A 26,046-nucleotide genomic window follows, 5' to 3' on the forward strand; every position below is an offset into this window, starting at 1 on the left:
AGGGCAGGGTAGGAGAAAGATGAGGAGTTTGGCTGCGAACAACTCAGGTTTGAGATTTTCATTATGTTAACCAGTAAATAATATCCAAGTTACCAGTGGCTAATCCTTATGGGTCTGCAGCAATCTCAGTTCTTGCCTTCTCAGAAGAAATAATTCAACTGAGGGGCATAAGGAAGAAAAAGAGACTGAAGCAAGTTTCAGAGCAAGAGTAGAAGTTTATTTTAAAAGGCTTTAGAACCACATTTCCAGGAAAATGTAGTTTCCTGGCAGTCTAATGAAGAAATAAAATTTGATTTGCATTTCTCTAATGATCAGTGATGTTGAGCTGTTTTTCATATGCTTGTTGGCTACACATATGTATTCTTTTGAAAAGTGGCTGCCCATGACCTTTGTCCATTTTTTTTTTTTAACTTTTAAGTTCAGGGGTACAAGTGCAGGTTTGTTACATGGGTAAATTGTGTAATGGAGGTTTGTTGTAATATTATTTCATCACATAAGTATTAATCTAGTACCCATTAGTTATTTTCCCTGATCCTCTTTTTCCTCCTACCCTCGACCCTCCAAAAGACCACAGTGTGTCTTGTTTTCCCTATCTGTTCATGTGTCCTCATCATTTAGCTTCCACTTATAAGTGAGAATATGCCGTATTTGGTATTCTGATCCTGTGTTAGTTTGCTAAGGATAATGGCCTCCAGCTCCATCCATGTCTCTGCAAAGGACATGATCTCATTGATTTTATGTCTGCATAGTATACCATGGTGTATATGTACCATATGTTCTTTATCCAGTCTGTTATTGATGCCTTGCCCAGTTTTAAATGGGTTGTTGTTGTTTATTTCTTGTAAATTTGTTTAAGTTCTTACAGATACTGGATATTAGAACTTTGTCAGATGCATCGTTTGCAAAAATTTCCTCATGTTCTCTAGTTGTCTGTTTACACTGTTGATAGTTTCTTTTGCTGTGCAGAATCTCTTTAGTTTAATTAAATCCCATTTGTTAATTTTTGCTTTTGTTGCAATTGCTTTTGATGTCTCTATCATAAAATCTTTGCCAGTTCCTATGTCTGTTGTCTTCCAGAGTTTTTCTAGTTTTTGGTTTTACATTTAAGTCTTTAATCCATCTTGAGTTGATTTTTGTGTATGGTATAAGGAAGGGGTCCAGTTTCAATATTCTACATTGGGCTAGCCAATTATCCCAGCACCATTTATTAACTAGGAAATCCTTTCCCCATTGCTTTTTGTCAGCTTTGTCAAAGATCAGATGGTTGTAGGTGTGTGGCCTTATTTCTGGGCTCTCTATTCTGTTTTATTGGTCTGAGTCTGTTTTTGTACCAGTACCATGTTGTTTTGGTTACTGTAGCCCTGTAGTATAGTTTGAAGTCAGGTAGTGTTATGCCTCCAGTTTTGTTCTTTTTCTTAGGATTGCCTTGGCTATTTGGGCTCTTGTTTGGTTACATATGAATTTTAAAATCGTTTTTCCTAGTTCTGTCAAAAATGTCATTGGCAGTTGGGTAGGAATAGCATTGAATCTATAAATTGCTTTGGGGAGTGTATTAGTCCATTCTCACACTGCTATAAATAACTGCCTGAGACTGGGTGATTTACAAAGGAAAGAGATGTAATTGACTCACAGTTCTGCATGGCTGGGGAGGTGATAGGAAACTTACAATCATGGCGCAAGGAGAAGCAGGCACATCCTACCTGGCAGCAGGTGAGAGAAGGGGAAACTGCCGCTTATACAATCATCAGATCTCATGAGAATTCACTCACTCTCATGAGAACAGCATGGGGGAAATTGCCCCCATGGTCCAATCACCTCCCACCGGTTTTCTCTCTTGACATGTGAGGATTATGGGGATTACAGTCGGAGATGAGATTTGGGTAGAGACACAGAGCCAAACAATATCAAGCAGTATGACCATTTTAACAATATTGATTCTTCCTATCCAAGAGCATGAAATGTTTTTCCATTCGTTCCTGTCATCTCTGATTTCTTTGAGCAGAATTTTGTAATTCTGATTGTAGAAATCTTTCACCTTCATGGTTAGCTGTATTCCTAGGTATTTTATTTTTTGTGCGTGGCAATTGTGAATGGGATTGCATTCCTGATTTGGTTCTCAGCTTGACTGTGAGTGGAGTGTAGGAATGCTAGTAATTTTTGTATGTTTATTTTGTACCCTGAAACTTCACTGAAGTTGTTTATCAGCTTAAGGAGATTTTGGGCCAAGACTATTGGGTTTTCTAGATGTAGAATCATGTTATCTGCAAACAGGGATGTTTTGACTTTCTTTCTTCCTATTTGGATGCCCTTTATCTCTCTCTCTTGCCACATTGCTCTGGCCAGGACTCTCAATACTATGTTGAATAGGAGTAGTGAGAGAGGGCATCAGTCTTGTGCCGGTTTTCAAGGGGAATGCTTCCAGCTTTTGCTCATTCAGTATGATTGGTTCGGGTTTGTCATAGATGGCTCTTATTGCTTTGAAGTGTGGAGTTGAGTAGTTCCAACCAACAGGCATGGAAATAAAACTTAAATAAGTTTTAAAAAGAGATATAAAGAGAATTACATAGTAAATAGAGACATCCCTTCCATGGAGTATTATAGTAAAGGGGGATAAACATAGTGGTTACTGCAGGAAGAAAAGTGAGATCAGGAAAAGTTATTCTTAATGATGATTAATATTATAGCATGTCTGTATGCTGATGGGAATGATTCAAAAGAGTGGAAAATTAATGGTATGTGACCTCATACACAAGTGGAGGGTTGGTCTTAAGTAGAAGCAAGGAAGAAGGTAAAGAATATGAACTCAGATGTAACAGAGTTGATACATCTAGTGATGGGAACTTGTGGAAATGCTCTTCTATTTAACAATCATTTTAAATTTCACAAAGTCATCAGCAGAGCCTTCAGCTGACAGTCAGGTGCAAAGAAAGTATTGGAGGTTTGAGGAAACAAGAAAATACAAAGTCATCTTTTAGGACAGGTGTCAGCAAGCTTTTTCTGCAGAAGACTAGCTAACAAACATTTTGGGCTTTCTAAGCCATACAGTCTCTGTCTCAACTACACACTCTGTAGTTGTAGTATTAAAGCATCTATAGATAATATGTAAATGAATGGGTGTGGCTAAGTTTCAGTAAAACATTGTTTATGAAAACAGGCAGCAACAATTGAATAGCACAAGCAAAGAATGAACTTGGGCCCCTACTCCACACTGTACATAAAAATTAATTCAAAATCAACTTTAGACCTAAAAATGGGAAAGATGAGGGGATTGAGAGATAACAGCTCAAGGGCATGGGATTTCTCTTTTTTTTTTTTTTTTTTGGTGATGAAAATGTTCTAAAATTGGTTTTGGTAGTTTACACAAGTCTGCGAATATACTAGAAGCCATTGAATTGTACACTTTAAATACGTAAATTCTATGGTATATGAGTTATGTCTCAATTCAACTACCTAAAAAATTAAAACAAGCAAAACTGGTGATGAGTCAGATTTAACTCTCTGGTAGGAGCTAGCACTTGGGCTCTCCAGCCTGAGTGTGCATCAGAATCACCAGGAGGGCTTGTGATATGGTTTGGTTCTGTGTCCCCATCCAAATCTCACGTTGAATTGTAATTCTCAATGTTCAAGGGAGGTGATTGGATCATGGAGGTGGTTTCTAATGGTTTAGCACCATCCCCCTAGTGTCCTCTCATGATTGAATTAGCATGAGATCTGGTTGTTTAAAAGTGTGTAGCACCTGCATCTTTGCTCTTTCTTCCTCCTGCTCCCACCATGTAAGATATGCTGGCTTCCCCTTCACCTTCTGCCATGATTGTAAGTTTCCTGAGGCCTGCCAAGCCATGCCTCCTGTAAAACCTGCAGAACTGTGAGTCAGTTAAACCTCTTTTCTTCATAAATTGTGCAGTCTCAGGTAGTTCTTTATAGCAATGTGAAAAGGGACTAATATAGCTTGTTACAGCAAAGATGTGTAGGCCTCACACCCAGAGTCCCTGATTTAATAGGTCTGGGCTGCGGCAAAAAGTTTGCATTTCTAACATTCTTCCCAAGTAAAGCCAATGCTACAAGTCATGGGGCAGGCCATAGCCATGAATCACTGATCTAGGAGTATAGGGGAATGAATGAATTAGCACAATATAACAAAATTCCTAGAAAGCTTTATGGGGCCCATTGGAGGTATTGGTAAAAGAAAAAAAAATTAAGGTGAGACCAATCATAACAGTGTGATTTCTCTTCAGCCACGTTCAGCTTCTCAGATGTTGGCATAGAGTAGATGAAGATAAATATTAAGCAGAACAAGGGTGTGTAGAGTACATGCAAAAGAAAGATATTAATGACTGACTATGCAATTTAAGCCAGACACAGAAGGAAATATGGACCTGAGAGAGATAAGAGATGGAGACAACTGGTAGAATGAATGGCTTTTTTTCTGGTGGAGTGGGGCCAAAGGATTGTTGGAGCTGAAGTACTGGAGGAAAAAAAACTGAAAAGAGACTGTTGGGTTGGAAAGTGGGATCTTTATAAGGAAGATAATGGAGGAGCTGCTGTTATTGGCAATGACAAAATTCAGAGAGTGAGTAACTGAGATAGAGAGGAGAAAACGTCAAGGAAATGACAGGCCAGGTTGTGAAAAGGATTATCTGCATCGGTGCTGAAATAACCAATAATTGTAATAAGAATATTATTGCATGGAATTACAGTGGACCAGGAACTAGAATCTTTAATAGACAAAGGGCAATGACTTGGGTTGAGGTAGAGCCTACCCCCCAAAAGAAACAGTAAATATTAAGATGTAATGATGTGTGATGAAAAGCTGTGTGTTTTTAGGGATAGAGTAATATGGGGTTGGAAGCTTCAGAGAACAGCAAGCAACATGCCACTACTCCACTCCCAGTGGTATAATGGATGTAGCTGAGAAAACATCCACTGCTTAAGAGGGTTGCAGGGGTAGGAGTGTTACCAGAAGCCAGGTTTAATGAGAGCAAGAAGGTGAAGACACCATTCAGAAAAGATCTTGAAGAAAGGAGTATTTTACTGATAATTGATGAATTCCAGAGGACACAGGGAAAGGGTTTTAGGACGTAGGCAGAGGCAGGAGATGGAACAAAAAAGGTTATTTGCAAAACCATATGTGCGTTAGAGTACAGAAACAAAGACCTGAAATTCCTGGGCTTCACCTTGTGACTGTCAAGAGCAGGGATATAGACAGGATTTGTCAGCTTCGTCACTATTGATATTTTGGGCCTGAACAGTCTTCGTTGGTATTGTGGGTGGAGTGGGGGGTGGATGTTCTGTGCACTGCAGAATGTTAAGCAGCATCCCTAGGTTCTACCTACTAGATCACAACTCAGGTGTGACAAACAGGAATGTCTGTAGACATTCCCAGGAACTCACTGTAAGAAAATAATTACGTGTGTAATAATATATTTATTTTCAATATATATGATCTGTACCTTGTGTGTGTATACATACACGTTTGTCCGCCAGAGTATGATATGCAATAGCCCCAAATTCAAAACATATAAATGACCCTCAATAGGATATTGGCTAAGTAAATTATGATACATTCATATAATGTATCATCTGCTACAATTTATAATCATGAAAAGAGGAAGGTGGGTTCAGGACAGCGGCCATTAGGGTCTGGTGTAGGCAAACATGCCAGGAAAGAAGTCTGAGATCCAATGTGAGAGAAGCAAGGAGAATGAGCTTCAATAGACAACAGAAAACAAAGCGTTTCAAAAAGGGAAAGAAGTCAAAGGTTTTGAAAAAAATCAAAACAAATAGACAAAAAAAAAAACCCCACCAAAATCTTAGAATTCCTCTGTTTAATTTTCAGTTCAGAAAATCTTTCACAGCTAAAAACAACATCTGCTGCTTCTGCTTCTCTTGCACACAGGCTGCCCTTGCCTCCTTAAGTCCCCAGTGTCTTGGCTGCTTTGGCATCTCTGCCGCTTGTGGAAGCCTGTCTGTACTACCTGCTGAGCCCACACCAGCTCGCCTGACAGGAAGGCAACCCTGTACCTAGCAACTCATGAAGTTTAATGGCCTTGTAACAGGTTCATAGAGAACCCCACCCTCCCATGCCCGCAAAATTCATGCCCACTCAGAGCCTTAGAATGTGACCTTATTTGGAAATAAGATTTTTGCCCATATAAGAATCAAGATGAGATTATAGAGACGAGTATAGTGGTTCATGCTTGTAATCCTAGCTCTTTAGGAGGCCAAGGCAGGAGGATTGCTTGGGGCCAGGAGCTCAACACCAGCCTGAGCAACATAACAAGAACTTGTCTCTACCAAAAAATAAAAAATTAGCTGGATGAATCCCTGTAGTTCAAGCTACTCAGGAGGCTGAGGCAAGAGGATTACTTAAGTCCAGGAGTTCAAGGTTTGTGGTGAGCTATGATCTTTCCACTGCACTCCAGCCTCAGTAACATAGCAAGACCTTTTCTTTTTTGTTTTTGTTTTTGTTTTTTGTTTTTCTTTGTTGTTGTTGTTTGTTTTTTAAGTGAGATTATACTGAATTTGGGTGGGCTCTAAATCTATTGAACGTGTCTTATTAAAGACAGAAAGGGACATAAAGCCTGAAATTTCTACAGACCCATTTAGCAAAAGTATCTCACAATAAATATGTGAAAATAAAGTAGTGGGAATAAACTTGTTTTTGATTACCTGATTCCTGATAAGTCTGTAACTCATGGTTCTTCGTTAGATAGGCTGACAAAAAGCTTATCAAAAAGTTGGTAAACACTGTCTTGAAAACATATCTTGAAGCATAATTGTCATTATTATGCAGGGTACACTGGGCCCAGAAACCTCCAAAGTGTAAGGAAAATCAAAAGATATCACTCTCGAATGAAACAGATGAACAGTAACAAAATAGAGGGAAGAATGACCAACTTTACAAATTATTTTTAAATGAATCACTGAAGGTACTAAGAAATTTCCCAGGTCTCTATCGGGAGACCCTATTGTCTTCTCAAGAAGATTTTTATTTTATTTTATTTTATTTTTTGAGACAGGGTCTCTCTCTGTCACCCAGATTGGAGTGCAGTAGTGTGATCATTGCCCACTGCAATCTCGATCTCCTGGGCTCAGCCTCTTGCTTCAGCCTCCCAGGTAGTTGAGACTCCAGGCACGTGCCAACACACCTGGCTAATTTTTTAATTTTTTGTAGAGTCGAGGTCTTGGTATGTTGCTCAGGCTGGTCTTGAACTCCTGGCCTCAAGTGATTCTCCTGCTCAGTCTCCCAAAATGCTGGGATTACAGGCATCAGCCACGGCACCGAGACTGTGCCCATATTTTCTGAATTCTGCTTTCTGCCTTCTTAGCTGCATCTGCTCCACCACTTAAACTGCATCCCAATGCCAATGGTTGCCTTCATCTGGTCCCTCCCAATTTCTCCTCCTTTCCATAATGTATCAGTCAATGGAATAGCAGGAAATAAGAGGCAAACACAAAGGCTGTAACTGAGTGAGCTTAATAAAAATATTATCTAAAGAGTTATGGACAAGGTTAAGGAAACAAAAACATGTGATGTAACACTTAGGGACCAGCAATAAGCGGGAAATCATTGTCACCCCAGAACTATTTATGGAGATACCCAGTGTAGATTGGAGAGAGCTGTTTTTCCAAACTATTGAGCATGGTGACTTAGTGATTGGAAAAACTAGTTTTATACAGGAATTTTAATTTTTCATGGTGTTGATTTGTTGATGAAGTGGCATCATAGGAGATACATTCCACTTAGAAATCACAGGTCTTTGTCCATTAAGAAATGTGTCTTCTCACAGTAACCATAGGGGTTATTTATCTTACTATCAAACTGGTGACATCATTCAAGCTGGAATCAAGGATATTGATAGATGCCATGCAAAGCTTGCACTGTCTCTGGATACCTCGTCTCTTCCACCACACCTATCTGGTATTAAATTAGGTGTAATTAGCCCTGAAGAACTTCCTTTGTGCTACAGGAGGTGTGTTGAACTAAATAACAATTCTTTGGAGCCTATAAAAATATCATGCAGAGTTCAGTGGGATTTGTTAATTGAGGAGTAATTTTTTTTCTAGAAAAAGTAGGAATAGACTAATATAATCTACCACCTTAAAAAAACATATTTAGGGCCAGGCATGATGGCTCATGCCTGTAATCACAGCACTTTGGGAGGCCAAGGTGGGCGGATCAAGAGGTCAGGAGTTCAAGACCAGCCTGACCAACATGGTGAAATCATGTCTCTACTAAAAATACAAAAATTAGCCAGGCGTGGTGGTGCATGCCTGTAATCCCAGCTACTCGGGAGCCTGAGGCAGGAGAATCACTTGAATCTGAGAGGCGGAGGTTGCAGTGAGCCCAGAGTGTGCCACTGCACTCCAGCCTGGGTGACAGAGCAAGACTCCATCTAAAAACAAACAAACAAACAACAACAACAACAAAAAACACCACCACCAAAAACACATTGAGGGGGTACAAGTGCAGTTTTGTTGCATAGATATATTTCACACTGGTGAAGTCTGGGCTTTTAGTGTACCCATCACACAAATAATGAACATTGTACCCAATAGGTAATTTTTTTCTCTCTCTTTTTTTTTTCCTCACCCTCCTTCTACCATCCCACCCTCCTGAGTCCCTAATGTCTGTTATTCTCCTCTATATGTACATGTGTACACATTGTTTAGCTCCCACTTAGAAGGAAGAACATGCAGTATTTGACCTTCTGTTTCTGAGTTATTTCACTTAGGGTAATGTACTCCAGTTCCATTCGTGTTGCTGCAACCATCCACCATCTTTAATAAAAGGCCTGCAGAGCAATAATTTCTCTTAAGACAATTTTGTTTCTGCATTAAGAAAGTAACAATATGCATCTTGGGCTTTAAAATGTGTGAAGATTACAGTTTAAGATTGGATGCCATGCGGATGCTGTGAATGAATACAATAAAGCTCTAGAAACAAACAAATAAAACACTGGCAGTTCATGAAGGATTAAATACACTAAAGGGAAGTCTGAACAAAGCAACAGAAGATTTTGAGCTTACATTACAAAACTCTCCAACTCACAGACACTTGTAGAAAGAAGAGGGTAGTTAGAAGAAGAAAAGTTTTTAAATGCTGAAAGTCACTGGAAGAAAGCTTGGGCTTTGGATGAGACTTTGAAAGATGTAAAAAATGCTTCGCAGAAACTTCATAAATAAGTACAGAGAAAAAACAGGCTGAAAAGGAAGAAAAGCAGAAAACAAAGAAAATAGAAACACGTGAAGAAAGTTACATAAGCTCTTAAAAGAGAACAAGGGACAAAGCTCGGTGGCTTACACCTGTAATCCCAGAATTTTGGAAGGCCAAGGTGGGCAGATCACTTGAGGTCAGGAGTTTGAGACCAGCCTGGCCAACATGGTGAAAGCCCATCTCTACTGAAAAATACAAAAAATTAGCTGGGCATGGTGGTATGCACCTGTAGTCCCAGCTACTCGAGAGTCTGAGACAGGAGAATTACTTGAACCCGGGAGGTGGAGGTTGTAGTGAGCTGAAATTGCACTACTGCACTCTAGCCTGGGCAACAGAGTGAGGCTCCATCTCAAAAAAAAAAAAAAAAAAAAAAAAAAAAGAGAGAGAGAGGGAGGGAGAAAGGCTAAAGAAGAAAAGAAAATCAACTACTTCCTCTTCCTGTTTCTTCTGCTGATGAATCTGTTTCTGCATCATCCTCATTCTCTTCCAGTCACAAAAAGCATAAGAAACATAAGAGGAACTGTTCCAAGTCTGCTTGAAATTCAAAGGGACATTCGCTTAGGGTATCCCCAAACCAGATAGACAGAGTAGGCAAGGTGAAACCCAGTTTCAACTAATACTTTAGCATCTTTTCTTAACCAAAAGCAAGAAGTGGAAAAACTACTGGAAAAGCAGGGATAAGTTACAATATCAAAAAACATGAGTAAAAGAGAAAGATAGATACTCTCTCCATCTTCAGGTGAAATACTGTACTATTTTGGAGACAGGTCTGAAGAGCCAAGAGATTTTTGTAATACTGATAAAACCGAGACAAGTAGTAGCAAAGCAGAAAAGCCATATAAATCAGAAAGACATTTTTCCAGTAGAAGAAATTCCTCAGATTCCTTCCGTAGGAATTCAAGAAACAAGATAAAAATTTATGATTGTAGATTTGAACAGGATATGGTTGTAGGAGATGTGGTCGTAGGAGGGAAGAAAAGAGCTCTAGAGAAGGTAAAAGCCAGGTTCTATGAGGTATTTCACTTCACCAGCAAGCTGAGACCACTCCTGGAAGTCAGTTGAGAGATACAAAAAACATTCTTATTCTAGATCATGTGATTTCGGTAGACATGAGCTAAAATACTGATTAAATACAAATCAAGGAAAATATGAAGGAGAAAATAATTATGGGGAGGATATCAAAACAGAGGTTCCAGAACAAGATGGACTTATAGCAAAGAACACGCAGAAAGCAGTGTTAAAAAAAATTAAAATTTACTCAGTATATTTAATCAGATAGGTGGATTTGGGAAAGAAAAAGAAAATAAGACAAAAAATTTATATGCCAAGGAAATCAGCACCTTTACGCTAAATGCTGTTAGTAAAAGTTTTGGGTGTTTTAGTTATACCAGTCCAGGGCAAAAATCTCTGTTTCTAAAGTTATATGTAGAGATTACAGAAAGCAAATGTTTTGTAGGTTTTCTCAAATTGCATTTGATTCAGTTGTAAGTCTCTTGTCACAGCTGGATTTTTAGGCTTTTCATGTGTATGTTTATGTACAGTATATTTCTTACTCTGACATTTTTAATTTCTTCACCTAAAGATAATTCTCTAAAAGTATTGTTTCTTCATTGTATGATGGTGTACGAGAGTTCATTATACTGGGTCCAAGGTATCCTGCTGTTTGAGAGAAAATTAAATCTGTGCATGAACACTTGCATCATTTTCATCAAACATTGTTTCATTCTCTTTTCTGTTAAATTTAAAACCCTAAGCCTTTGAAAGTGATCATATGTTTTAATGTTTTTAAATACCATTTTATATGTATCGTTAGTTCAAATATTAAATATTTTTGCACAGTTGTTTATTTTTTTAAATAGACTATATGATCAAGTGCAGTGGCACACACTTATAATCACAACATTTTGGAAGGCTGAGGGCAGAGAATCACTTGAAGCCAGGAGTTCAAGACCAGCTTGGGCAACATAGCGAGACCCCATCTCTGCAAAAATTGTTTCTAAACATTAGCTAAACATGGTGGCATGTGCCTGTAGTCCCAGCTTCTGAGGAGGCTGAGGGGGGAAGATCACTGGATCCCAGCAGGTCAAGGTTACAGACAGCCATGATTGCATCACTGCTGTCCAGCCTGGGTGGCAAAGTGAGACGTTGTCTCAAGAAAAAAAAAATACTATATGAACATGAGTATGTAAGACTCTGTGTTGTAGAGGACTGGGACCTCACTATCTAAATGGAAACATTACTTGGCAAAAGCCAACATGCCTTATAATTATTTTACTTTGATTATATTTTCATTTGGGGGTTTAATGAGTTTGAATAATTTGCAGATGTTATTTTGTTAAAATGGAATTTATTAGATTTAGAATATAAATTATTATAAATTATAGTTAATATAATTATAACTACAAATATTCTTCAATAATACTGTACATGTTTGCTAGTGTCATTTGGAGCAGACATAATTACCAGAGTGTGTGTGGACTTTAAAAATGTCCTAACATTGATGAATAATCAAGTCTTATCCTTATACTGGTAGCAGACCTTGGAACTGATCCTCTTCTTTCTGTTGAATTTTTGGGATCTGTCATGATGGCATGCAAAACCATGAACCAAAAGTATGGACTATTCATGTAAATAACACAAAGACTTATAAAAAAATACAATGTAGTATAAACACCAAATAATATTTATGGATGCTAATGTGTTTCATTTGAAGAATTTATAGAGCTCTGCCATTGGTGAATGAAAACTAAGCTTAAAACACTGATTATATTAAGCATAAACATGGAGTGGAGGAGTGAGGGAATGAAGGGTTTGGGTAAAAAAGGGATACTGTGATTGGATGAGCTGTGTGAGCACCAAGATAGAATTTTGTTGAGGCTCAACCTCTTGGCCTAAAAGCCAACACTGCCTTTTGAAAGGGTTTATCTAGATCATCACAAGATGACACTGATAACTTTATGATCTGCTTCTGGAAATTCAAACATGATGGAGAGTATATAGACATGTAGAAATACCTCAGTGTAACTAGGGATTTGAGTTATTTTACTTTAGTTCTTGGTATAGTATTCCTAACAATATTTTGATAATTGTTTTATGTTTCTTTCATTCATGGGGAAGACTGATTTTTGTGCTGAGGTCCTAAAAGCAGGAATGTAATATATATAATAACACATATATAATTTATGTATAAATTATATATGTGTTTAAATATGTCAGTTATTTGTATAATTTGTGTGTATATGTGTATATAAGCACAATAAATTATAGAAATGAATACTTATATTTATTTTTAATATATAAATTATATGAGTATTTAAATATACAGTTATCTGTATAATTTGTGTGTGTATATGTATATAAGCACAAAAAAATTTATAGGAAATCAATGAGTTCCTAAAAGTTTTTCATAGACCATCAGTGAAAAATATGCTGCAAATGATCAGAAAATATTTTAAAACCATAGTCCTAACTGTTTCTTAGGGGGAAGAGAGTATAAGCAACAGAATGGTGAAATAAAAGGCTGGAAAGTATAGGTCAGAATCTAAAAATATTGTGCATATTTTAGAAAGTTCTAAGGAAGAAGTTTAAAATTATATGTGAGTACAGTGATGAAATGGCGAAAACACAAACAATAAGGTAATTACCTAGTATAAAATAAGAAAACTTACCATACTTAAATGTCTATATGCTAGGTTTTGAGTGATAAACCAGTAATATTTTATGTAGTCCATACAACAATCCATGAAGTAGATAAAAATAGTCTCCGCTGACATGAGGAAACCGAGGCTTAAAAAGGTTAAGTGATGGCATTCACACCCCTGCTTAAAACCTAAGCTGGGGTCAACTCTGGTGGACTCCAAAGCTTGTGCTCCTAACCACTATGCTATGATTCCTTTCATGGAAAAATAATTAGTGGAATAGAGCGTAGACTGGGTTTTCTTCTTCTTGTTTTTTGTTTGTGATGTTGTTTTAGTAAGGCAAATGTTTTTCTACAAAATTTTTATCCTTCATAGAATCTGCCTACTACAAATGGTCCTGCAACACGGGAGACTTTATCCTACATAGGTGGTAGCACTTTTGATTGTGGGTCCTTGTGTCTCTCACTTTCAGAATCAATGGAAAATACAGTCCCTCAGTGTAAAGATAGTCTGTTCATTCCCAAGGCTTAGTTGTAGACATTATACTCTAAATTAAAAGAAAGTGGCAACCCTGGATCAGGGATGGAAAAAAGAGTGTGCCTAGAATACTCTGAAGGAATTATTTTATAGATATACAAAAAGGTAGAGAAATTCTGAGCTAGCAACAAGGACCTTTGGAGAAGCATGCGGGGAAAGAGCAGAAGGTTTTGAAGATCACAAAAAATGCACAAAGCAAAGTGAAATTAAAGTTCTAAGAGACAAAAAAAGCTAGGGAGGGGTACAGAGAAATCCCAGATGTGGTAATAACTTTGGTCATACTTAGGGCATATCAAATATGAAATTTATGGAGAGGTGGAATGATTGGAAAGAAGACTGGGGACTGGCAAAGCAGTTGGAGGAGTCGGGTTGAAAAAAAAATACTTTCCAATAGGCTAAACGAATATAGCCAATGGGTAATAAGTATGTATAATAAGTATGCATAATAGAAGTCTTGAATAAAGATACTATAGCCAATGGGTAATAAGTATGTATAATAAGTATGCATAATAGAAGTCTTGAATAAAGATACTTTTTGATCATAGGACTTCTCACAAATATGATTTTTTTTTCTTTCTTGAGACAGAGTCTTGTTCTGTTGCCCAGGCTGGAGTGCAGTGGCGTGATCTCAGCTCACTGCAACCTCCGCCTCCCAGGTTCAAGCGATTCTCCTGCCTCAGCCTCCTGGGTAGCTGGGATTACAGGTACCCACCATCATGCCCAGATAATTTTTGTATTTTTAGTAGAGATGGGGTTTCGCCATGTTGTCCAGGCTAGCTTCGAGCTCCTGATATCAAGCGATCCTCCCGCCTCGGCCTCCCAAAGTGCTGAGTTTACAAGTGTGAGCCACTGTGCCTGGCCCTGAATTCTTTAATGTAGACAACAGAATAGAAGTGCACCAAAGATTTTCTTAATTAATTATACTCATGGAATTTTTTTACACATGCATTGAAAGTATTATATAATGGGATTTTCCCAATCCTCCCAAAAAACTTTTCTTCTTCTAGTCATCTCCAGTTTATCATTGGTGCACCATACAGTTGTAGAAGACAAAAATCTAAGCCATATCCTTGATTCATTCCACGTCCTGTAGGCTAAGCTGGATAATTTAGATTCAATTTCAAATGCAATGAGAAACCACTGAAGGTTTTTAAGCAGATAAATGATTGCTGGGATCGACATTTTTAAGAAGCTTATTCTGGCAACTTTTGGATAAATTTGTTTGAGGAGCAAGAGTAAAATTCATAAGATCTTTCTGATTTCTCCTAAGTGAGCTGGCCCCTGCCTGGCACTGGTGTCACATCCCCTGTCACTCTTCTCTGTTTTGCATCCCTCTGGTCATGCCAGATTCTTTCCTGTTAACACTTGTCTGGAATGCTCCCGCCCAGGTTCTTGTATAGCTTACCAACACTTACCTTTCATGCCTCGACTTAAGTTTCATCTCCTCAAAGAGGCTTTCCCTGAGCATTCATCATTTCATTTCCTTTACTTGTTTCTTGTCTGTTTCTTCTGTTGGAATATTAGCTCTATGAAGGTAGAGACTACATCTACCTTGTTACTAGCACATAGCAGCACATAGCAGACATTCGGTATTCATTAAATAAATCAATGAATCAATAGAAAAATGGATGGAGAGATGGGTAAATAGGATTAGGTTCATTTCCTAGATTCAACAAGATTCTGGAATGTGGGAAATGGTACATTTAGGCTGAGGGTTCTTACCACTATTAGTAAACTTGTTTGGCTTATCTCTGCTGTAAATTCTTTCAGGTTTAGTAAGACTCATATGAATGTTTCCATGTTACAGGAAGATTTTTTTTTTCTAAAATAATGTTTCTCTTGTGTCTGGCAGAAGGCCACCTGGCTTCCAGACTGAGCACCCTACACGTCAGAGGCACAGTGGTGTAAAATGGCATTTTCTATTTGTATTTCTCTTTTCTGACCATCCCTTCTCTTAGATAAGACAGTCACAATGACAAGGATCCTATTAGGAAATCTTGTATTGTCTAATAGCTAATCCCAAATGGGAGATAAAACTCTTTGCAACAATTCTTTTTTACTTACTATTATATTCTCTCTTACACTTCATAACCCTTTCACACCTTTCCTCTCTCCTCAAACCTCCCATAAGTCTTCTCCTTTCCTTTTTCTGACCCTGCCATCTGTCTAATGATTATCATTTATATTTTCACTGAAAATAAAAGCACTGTCAATCGATAGGTAAACCCCCAAATCCAGGAGTCATCTTTGATTTCCCTTTTTCATTAATCTCCAACATCCAATCTCTCTGCAAGTCCTATTAAGTCTCAACTTCAAAACATACAGAATCAGTCTGGTTCTCTTCATCTGCACTATGCCCACCCTATCTGAAGCACCATCATTTCCCATCTGGATACTGCAACAGCCTCCTGGTTGACCTCTCTTTTTCTGTAAAATTGATTTTCCTCATAGTGGTCAGAACCATGTGTTAAGAATATAAATCAGATCCTGTTGCTTTTCTGCCTGAAACCATGGGCTTCCTTTCCTACTTAGAGTAAAACTCATTAACCTTAGCCTCACCTACCAGAGCTGGTCCCTGACCACCCTCTGTGATCGCATCTCTCCTCTTACAATATTCCAGATACACTGCCTTCTTTTTGTCCTGGAACATGCCAAGTTCCTCTCATGTTAGGGCCTCACACTTTCCATTCCCTCCTCCAGAAAAGCTCTTCCCCTAGAAGATTTGAGCAAGATTGGCTTCTTTCTGTCATCGAGTTCTCAGCTTCAGTGTTACCTTCTCACTGAGGTCTTCAGTGAAGACCCACTCTTATCGTGTTATATTTTCTTTTTAGCGTTTAACAGTATCTGAACTTATTTGCTTGTTTACTATCTGTGTTCCTCTGCTAGAATATAAGCTCCATCTGGTAGAAACTTTGTCTATCTTGATGTGCAGCCAGTACCTAGAGGAAGTACTCAATAAATATTTCTTGAAATAATGGATTAACAATTTATACCCAGACCAACAATTTTTAGAGGATGGAGTATTCCTATCACTTGAGTGGATTTCCAGAGAGTTGGAAGAAGTCACTCTCTCATAATCAGAAAGAAGAGTTTTTCTTAAATTCTCATTTCTCAAATGATTAAAAGATTGTCTGTCTGTCTTTGAATCAGGGTGTCTGAAGCAACAGAATATATGAGTCTACAAATATGGCATTTTATTTTTAAAAATAGCTATGTATTTGCTCAATTCAAATTATCTCCCCAAATATGATGTCCATAACTTTCTACCTCTATGATCTGTCCAGTTTTACTGACATAAAGAATGAGGAGCAACTTGGCAGTGTGGCAGACCTGCTTTAAGGTTGTAATTGATTCCAAGCTGAATGCTCACATGTCTTGGCATTTTAAACGATGTTCATATACACTTCCTTTATACAACTTGTTCAAGTATCTAATTTCTAAATCCCACACCACATGGAAAGCCAGTTTCATACAATATTTAAAGAAAAACATCTTCACCAGATTCCAGGAGCCAGGGGAAGCAGATAACATAAGAAATAATCTCTTTGCTATAGAAGTAAGTTGTCAACATATTCCACTTCCCTATTCCTTCACCCTCACTAAAACTGCCATCCTCAGCAGGAGTATTTGCTGTTCTTGACTTTTAAAAAACAAGAAACTATCACTAGATTAAAAATCAGAGACTGTGATAGTTCAGAAATAAAGGATAGAATAAGCAATGTCTGGGTACATTTTAGCTCTTGCTGTCAGCTTCTCACGCAGCTGAATTTAAGGGTTTAATAACTATGTTGAGGCATTGCAGAGGATTCCCACTACCCAGCCAGGGGTGCTTTTACTCTCATCCATTTATATCCACTTCACGGAGCCAAAGAGAAATTTGAGGAAGAGTAAACACAAAGCTTTTTGTTTGTTTGTTTGTTTTTTCATTTTGAAATGGAGTCTCCCTCTGTAGTCCAGGCGGGAGTGCAGTGGCGCAATCTCGGCTCACTGCAACCTCTGCCTCCTGGGTTCAAGTGATTCTCCTGCCTCAGCCTCCCAAGTAGCTGGGATTACAGGCACACACTACCATGCCCGGCTAATTTTTGTATTTTTAGTAGAAACAGGGTTTCACCATGTTAGTCAGGCTGGTCTTGAACTCCTGACCCTGTGATCCGCCCACCTCAGCCTCCCAAAGTGCTGGGATTACAGGCATGAGCCACTGTGCCTGGCCTAAGCTTTATCTCCTACGTGTCTTTCTACTAGCATCTCACCAGCAACATCTGCTATGGTTCCCCGTAATTGTCCATTTTAGATGAAGGAGAGGGAAAAGGAAAGAGGGGGCTTGTATTCAGAGGCTGCTGCTGCTACAAAGATATAAACTTAGCTTTATTTCAATGTATGTATATTTTAAAGGACATTAGCATGACCTAAATATTATGTGTATTATTAAATTACACATAATATTAATAAATATTAATATCAATAAATGAGGAAAAGAGGTAAAACTGGAGAAATAGAATTTTCTTTCTTTTCCCACATGATTGTGGTTACAAAATTTGTTCAGGGTCTGTTCTTTCAGTTAAACTTTATTGTTAGCACTTACACAGGTTGACAGTTTGTGCCATAAATGCATTTTTATTGATGGTGAGTTAGTTTTCTAGGGTTGCCATAACGAAATACCACAGACTGAGTGAAACAAAAGAAATTTGTTTTCTCACACTTCTGCAAGCTGGAAGCCTCAGATCAAGGTGGTGGCAAGTTTGGTTTTATCTGAGGCCTTTTTCCTTGGCTTACAGATGGTTATTGTCTCACTGTGTCTTCAGATGGCCTTTCTTCTGTGCATACAAATCCCTAATGTCTCTTTGGGCGTCCAGATTTATTCTTCTTCTCCTTCTCCTTCTTCTTCTCCTTCTCCTCCTCCTTCTTCTACTTTCTTCTTTTGTTCCTTTTTTCTTTTTTTTTTTTTTTTTTTTTTTTTGAGACAGAGTCTTGCTCTGTCACCCAGACTGGACTGTAGTGCAGTGGTGTGATCTCGGCTCACTGCAACCTCCACCTCCTGGGTTCAAGTGATTCTCATGCCTCAGCACCCCCAAGTAGCTGGAATTATAGGTGCATGCCACCACCCCTGGCTAATTTTTGCTATTATTATTATTATTATTATTATTATAGAGATGGGGTTTCACCATGTTGGCCAGGCTGGTCTTGAACTCCTGGCCTCAAGTGATCCGCCTTCCTTGTCCTCCTACAGTGCTGGCATTACAAATGTGAGCCACTGCACCCAGCTCCCAAAACTTCCTGTTCTTACAAGGCCAACAGTCAATTTGAATTAGGACTCACACTAATGGCCTCACTATCATCACCTCTTTAAAGGGCCTAACTCTAAATACAGTTATACTCTAAGATCCTCAGGGTTAGAGATTCAACACAAGAATTTGTGGAGTAGGGGACACAGTTCAGCCTGTAATAGATGGTAGGCTTATACTACAACATTAGGCTTGCACTGGCTACAAACCATATTCCTGCTTCTACCTCAATGCTTCTTTTCTTCCATTCCTTGGCACATATTCAAAGTTGACTGACATAATTCTTATTGTTGAAGCAAGTGATGAAGCTGCCTAGTGATAATAACTAATTTTCTGGAACTCTTTTGGAATGTATAGATACTGGTTAGGAATCACCTAGTAACAGGTATATTGACATGAAGCCAAAGTCTGTGTAGATAGTATAAAATTCTGGGGAAACACCAGCACATGCTGGAGTAATGGAGAAGAAAAAAATGTACAAGGAAAGTATGATCCTTGTCTTAGTCTATTTGTTATGCACTATAACAAAATATCTGACACTGGGTAATTTGGAAAGAACAGAAATTTATTTCTCACAATTCTGGAACCTGGGAAGCCGAAGACCATGGTGCCAGCAGATTTGGTGTTTAGTGAGCAGACACCTTCTAAAAGCCCCACGTCTTAATACTGTTGCACTGGGAATTAAGTTTCAACATGAAATTTGAAGGAGACACAAATAGTTAAGCCACAGCAATCCTAAACCAAGAGGAGCTAATACAAGGGAATGTTTGAAGTAAGAAGAGTAAGAGAGGGTCTGATGACGTTTCCAAAGCAAAGCATACACAATTAAATATAGTATTTTTTTTTTTTTACAGTTTTCATGACAACCAGCATGGTGAGCCTACAGCATTTCAGAGGCAGAAAAAGAGTGCATAGACATGAAAAAGAGGGGCCATATTGATAAGAAAAATAGTACAGAGGTAAAATCTATAGTACTTTGAAGATTCCTGAAAAACAGGGGAGAGAGAAATGTTATAATTGAAAATGACTGAGAAGATGGTGATTAAATACAGTAGGTAGTGTTGAAGAGTTGTATTAGATAAATTGAATTCAGTGTTCCTGCAAGATATCTAAGTGACCACACACAGGAGGAACTGGCAAATTCAAAACTAGAGTTTTTAGAAAAGTTAAGGCTACAGGTAAGGATTTGGTATTTGTCTGCATAGATGACCCAAACCAAAAAAGCTAGTGAAGATACTGAGAGAGCACGAAGGAGAAATGAAGAGAGTTAAGGACATCGCCTTGTAAAAGCCTACATGGGAGGGAAAGATGAGACCAAGAAGGAAAGAGAAGGCACACCTGGAGAGTGCAACACAATGGACTTCAAGAGAAGAAGATGCTTCAAGGATGTGGGTAAATGGCTTAAAACCTCTTTTTTTCTTTTCCATGAGAATTTGCTGTTTTAAAACTTTCTAACCCTGTTCTCCAGGAAATGTGATAAAAATGAAATGTCATATCAATGCTAAGCAACTCAATGAACCCTGATTGGAAGATTGTGTCTTGACTGGGAGTTCTAGGTATGACTATATATACCGAGTGATAAGTCATAATTTTTTATTTTGAATAAGCAAGACCCTGGAAGCTATGGCTAAGGGTTGTGAGAAGAGATGTTGGCTCATGTAGGACATGGGGTTTCTAAGCTAGGGTTGTTCCCACACTCACTCATTGTGTATTTTGTCTTCTTGCATGGATTGTCATGAGGAAAGAAGGAACAAAAAGAATAACCCCAGGACAGATAAATAGACTGGTGGATTAACTGCCACAGGAATCCCAATGAAGTATTGAAAGGGAAAAAAAGTCAGAAGAGAATTGCATATGCAACTTCTCCCCCTCAAAAGAAACAAAATCATTCTAAGACAAAGGTGAAATAAAAGCATTTCTGTCAAACAAAAGCTAGGGGAATTTATCACCAGCAGACATGCACTGTAAAAAATATTAAACAGAATACTACATAAAAGAATGAAGAGGCCGGGTGCGATGGCTCATGCCTGTAATCCCAGCACTTTGGGAAGCCGAGGCAGGCGGATCACGAGGTCAGGAGATCCAGACCATCCTGGCTAACACGGTGAAACCCCGTCTCTACCAAAAATTAGCCGGGCATAGTGGCAGGGGGCTGTAGTCCCAGCTACTCGGGAGGCTGAGGCAGGAGAATCGCGTGAACCCAGGAGGCGGAGCTTGCAGTGAGCCGAGATCGCGCCACTTCACTCCAGCCTGGGCAAGACTCCGTCGCAAAAAAAAAAAAAAAAAAAAGAAAGAAAGAAAAGAAAAGAATGAAGAAAACCAAAAATGATACATGTAAGGGTAAATATAAAAGATGCTTTTTCTAATTTTTACATTTCTTTAAAAGAAAAATGACTAAGGCAAAAATAATAGCAATGTACTACAGGATTTATAATAAATGTGGGCATAAATTGTATGACAATAATAGTACAAAACATGGGATGGAATGAAAGTATAATATTATATTATAAGATTCTTACATTTCTTGCATTATCCATGAAATGGTATAATATCATTTGAAGGAAAGACTCTGATAAGCTGAAAACGTAAACTCCAGAGCATTGTAAACTCTAGAGCAATTACTAAACTAATATAACAATAAAGCAAAGAGATATTTAATAAGACAGATGGGAGAAAAAAATGAATTAATTTAAAAATCTATACAAAAAGTAGTAGAAAGGGAAAATGGAACAAAAATCAGATCAGATAAATAGAAAACAACAAGGTGATAAATCTAATCCAACCATGTTTATAATTATATTAGTTACTAATGATTTAAACATTTCAATGAAAAGGCAACAATTGTTGGATGGGATTTTAAAAAGCAGGACCTAACTCTATGCTGGAGAAAACAAAACAAAACCCTACTTTAAATATAAAAACTTCAGCTGGACACAATGGCTTATGCCTGTAATCCCAGAAATTTGAGAGGCAGAGCAGGTGGATCATTTGAGGTCAGGAGTTCGAGACCAGCCTGACCAACATGGTGAAACCCCATCTCTATTGGAAATACAAAAATTAGCTGGGTGTGGTGGCACACACTTGTAATCCCAGCCACTCAGGAGGCTGAGGCAGGAGAATCGCTTGAACCTGGGAGACAGAGGTTGCAGTTAGCTGAGATTGCACCACCACACCCCTGCCTGGGCAACAGAGCAAGACTCCATCTCAAAAATATAAAATAAAATAAATCTATACAAAAACTCAGTTATGTTAAAAATTATGGATGGAAAAAGATATACTATGCCAAAACTAATAAAAAGAAATCTGGAGTGGAATTAATAATTTCAAATAAAGTAAATGTCAAAGCAAGGAATATTACCAATCCTGGAAATAAAGCAGGACACCTCATAATATGAAGGGGTCATTTACAAAATATAAGAACTAAAGCTATAAACAACAACTTGATAATAAATATACAAACTGACCACATTTTTGTTTAATGGGTATTAACATATAGATAGACAGAAGGAGTAAGTTCTAGTGCTGGATCGTGTAGTAGGGCAATTATAGTTAAAAATAATATATTTCTTTATGTGTCATTCATGTTTGTTTTTTGACAAAGTGGCAAATAGAGACATGAAAAGCTGCTTACTATCACTAGTCAAAAGGCAAATGCAAATTAAAACCACAATGATTTACGAGTACACACCCAGAAAAATTACAATATCAAATATTGGTAAAGATGTAGAGAAATTGTTTTTCTCAAGTATTCCAAAATGGTACACCCATTCTATAAAACAATTTGGTAGTTTCTTATAAAATTAAACAGATGGCCGGGCATGGTGGCTCATGCCTGTAATCCCAGCACTTTGGGAGGCTGAGGGGGGCAGATCACCTGAGGTCTGGAGTTTGAGACCAAACTGACCAACATGGTAAAACCCCATCTCTACTAAAAATACAAAAAATTAGCCAGTTGTGGTGGTGTACACCTGTAATCCCAGCTACTCGGGAGGCTGAGGCAGGAGAATCACTTGAACCTGGGAGGCGGAGGTTGTGGTAAGCTGAGATCACACCATTGTACTCCAGCCTGGGCAACAAAAGCGAAACTCCGTCAAAAAAAAAAAAAAAAATTAAACAGACACATATCATAAAACTTAGCAATCACACACCTCAGTATTTACTCGAGGGAAATAAAAATCTATGTTCATACATAGCCTTTTAAGCAAATATCTCTAGAGATTTACTCAAAGCCAAAATCGGTAAACAACACAAATGTCCGTCAATTGGTAAATACATCAACAAACCTGTGGTACATGAACTAAATAGTTCATGTTTTATGACATCATGAATTCCAAAAGCATTGCGCTAAGTGAAAGAAACCAAACATACAAAAATATATACTGTAGCTTTCATTAATATTAAATTCTAAAAAAAGGGGAAACTATAGTGACCTAGAGCAGATCAGTGTTTGCCAGGTGCCCAGGGTGGTGGGAAGGTGGATGACTGCAAACGGCATCAGAAAACATTTTGAGTTGATGGAAATATTTTATATCTTGATTTTGGTTGTGGTTACGTGACTATATACATTTGTAAATACTCATTGAGGTGTGTACTTAAAATAAGCAAGTTTTATCAATGGTAAATTATATGCCAGTAAAGATGATTTTAGAAAGAAAGACCCAAAAGCTGTTCCCAAATAGTGATCCAAATAACATGGTGTTATGGGCTGAATGTATTTCCCCAAAATTCATACACTGAATGCCTAGCCCCTAGTGTGATGGTATTTAGAGGTGGCACCTTTGGAAGGTGATTAGGTTTAGATGGGATTAGTGCCCTTATAAGAAGAAGAAGAGAAAGAGTCCATGAGGACTCATGGAGGGGAGGTCTGTGAGCACAGAGAGGATGCTGTCTACATATCAGGAAGAGAGCCCTCATAGGATATCAGATCTGCCAGCAACTCCCATTGTATGGGAGCTCTGTTTTCACTCTATTAAATCTTGCCACTGCACACTCTTCTGGTCCATATTTGTTACGGCTCGAGCTGAGCTTTAGCTCGCTGTCCACCACTGCTGTTTGCCGCCATCGTAGACCCGCCACTGACTTCCACCCCTCGAGATCCATCAGGGTGTCCGCTGAGCTTTTGATCAAGTGAGGCACCCATTGCTGCTCCTGATCGGGCTAAAGGCTCGCCATTGTTCCTGCACGGCTAAGTGCCCGGGTTCATCTTAATTGAGCTGAACACTAGTCGCCTGGTTCCACAGTTCTCTTCCATGACCCCTGGCTTCTAAGAGAGCTATAACACTCACCGCCTGGCCCAGGGTTCCATTCCTTGGAATCTGCGAGGCCAAAAAACCCAGGTCAGAGAATAAAAGGCTTGCCACCATCTTGGGAGCGGCCTGCTGCATCTTGGGAGCTGCCCACCACCATCTTGGGAGCTCTAAGTACAAAGACCCACCCGTAACAGTAACATCCTTCTCCCATCCCTGGCCCCTGACAGCCACTGATCTGTTCTCTGTTGTTACAGTTTTGTCTTTTCAAGAATGACTTATAAGTGGACTCATAGGATTTGTAAATTTTCACTGAGCATAATGCCTTTGAGAGTCATCCAAGTTGTTGTATATATGAATAGTTCATTCCTTCTTATTTCTGAGAAGTAGTTTGTGGTGTGAACATATCACAGTTTATCCATTCACTGGCTGAAGGACATTTGTGTTGTTTCCAGCTTCTAAAAACTATTATTAGAGCTCCTGTAAACTTTATGTGCATAGGCTGTTGCATTTTTTTACCTAGGAGTGGATTTGCCAGATCATGTGGGAAGTTTAACTTTATGAGAAACTGCCAATCTGTTTTTCAGAGTGGCTTTACCGTATTTCATTCCTACTAGCAATTTTGAAGAGTTCCAGTTACTCTGCATCGTTACCAGTACTTGGTAGGTTTAGCCATTTCCATTTCTGGTAATCTAGTAGGTACACAGTAATTCTCGTTGTGGTTTGGAAGTGTTGAATTTATTTTCATGTGTGTATTTGCTTTCCATATAAGTTTGATGGTGTGTCTTTTCAAGTATTTTGCTCATTTTTTCCCTGAGTTTTGAGGGATCTTATATATTTTGGATACAAATCCTTTATAAAATATCGATTGAAAATATTTTCTTTCAGCTTCTAACTTGTTTTTTAGTCTCTGAACAATGTCTTCACAATATAGAAGTTTTTATTTTTGATGAAGCCTAATTTATTATTTTTTTCTTTCATTGACTATGCTTTTGATGTGTTCTCCAGGAACTCTTTGCTTAAATCCAAGATGAAAAACTTTTTCCCAACTGTGCTTATAAAAAAACTTATTGTATTTTTTAGATGTATAATCTATTTTAAATTAATTACTGCAAAGAGTGTGAGGTTTATGTCAAGGTTTATTTTTTTTGCATGTGGTTGTCCAATTGCTCCAGTATGATTTGTTGAATAGATTACACTCTCTCCACTGAATTGCTGTTACATCTTTGTCAAAAATTAATTGCCCACATTTGTGTGGATGCATTTCTGAACTATTTATTCAGTTCCATTGATTTATGGGTCTATCTCTTTGACAATACCACACAGTCCTTATTGTTGTAGTTTTATAGTAAGTCTTAAAATCAAGTACTATGATTCTTCTTTCTTCTTTTTCACAATTGTTTTGGTTATTCTACTTCTTTGACCTTTACATATGTTTCTATCTCAAAAAATCCTATTGTGATTTTTATTGGAATTACGTTAACTCTATAATCAATTTGGGGAGAATTGATCACCATTAAATGTGCTAATCCATGAATGTGGCATTTCTCCTTGTTTATTTAGGTCCTATTTTATTTTATTCATCAGCATTTGCAGTTTTAGCATGCAGATCCTGTACATTTTTTGGTTATCTTTATACTCAAGTATTTGAAGTTTTGAATTGTTGAAAAAGGCTTTTTTATATCAGTTTTCAAATGTTTATTGTTAACATATACAAATATGGTTGGTTTTTGTGTGTTGATCTCATATGCTGCTTTTCACCACCAAACATATTTTACAGAACTCAAGAAGTGAACATTCTCTTATGTTTATACATATATTTACCATTTCTCTTGCTTGGCCTTTGTTCCTGATATTAAATGTTTCCTACTGCTATCATTTTTCTTTTGTTTGACAAGCTTACTTTACCAATTACTTTAGAGTAGTTCTTCTAACAACAAAGTCTCTTAGTGTTCCTTCATCTGAGAATGCCTTTATTTTACCTTCATTCTTGCAGGATATTTTTACAGGATATAGAATTTTAGGTTGATAATTTTTTTTTCAGTATTCAAAAAATGTTGTGCTACTTCTGTCTCTCTTTCATAGTTTCTGATTTGGTTACTGGAATCACTGTTCCTCTGAATATA

The 26,046-nt window shown here is 37.9% G+C and overlaps 1 protein-coding gene and 1 pseudogene across 9 annotated transcripts in view; both read left to right on the forward strand.

Annotated features, from left to right (window-relative positions):
* Window positions 1-26,046, forward strand: part of LOC134810568 (uncharacterized) — a 73,015-nt gene that overhangs the window by 8,175 nt on the left and 38,794 nt on the right. For 3 of the 9 annotated variants that reach the window (XR_010158970.1, XR_010158973.1, XM_063815554.1), the window contains one exon: window positions 19,529-20,066. The exons of 1 other annotated variant lie outside the window; for it this stretch is intronic. Coding sequence is in view for 3 of the 8 variants with exons in the window: in XM_063815554.1 (XP_063671624.1) it covers window positions 19,983-20,066 (84 nt within the window). In the remaining 5 variants the exon portion in view is untranslated. The remainder of the gene's footprint in view (window positions 1-19,528; window positions 20,067-26,046) is intronic. 5 more of the 9 variants (XR_010158971.1, XM_063815552.1, XM_063815553.1 and 2 more) reach the window with 2 other exon arrangements.
* On the forward strand, window positions 7,264-11,804 carry LOC100609693 (tetratricopeptide repeat protein 14-like; annotated as a pseudogene).

The sequence above is a fragment of the Pan troglodytes genome, chromosome 6, assembly GCF_028858775.2.
Source record: "Pan troglodytes isolate AG18354 chromosome 6, NHGRI_mPanTro3-v2.0_pri, whole genome shotgun sequence".
In the NCBI taxonomy this organism is placed as follows: Eukaryota; Metazoa; Chordata; class Mammalia; order Primates; family Hominidae; genus Pan; species Pan troglodytes.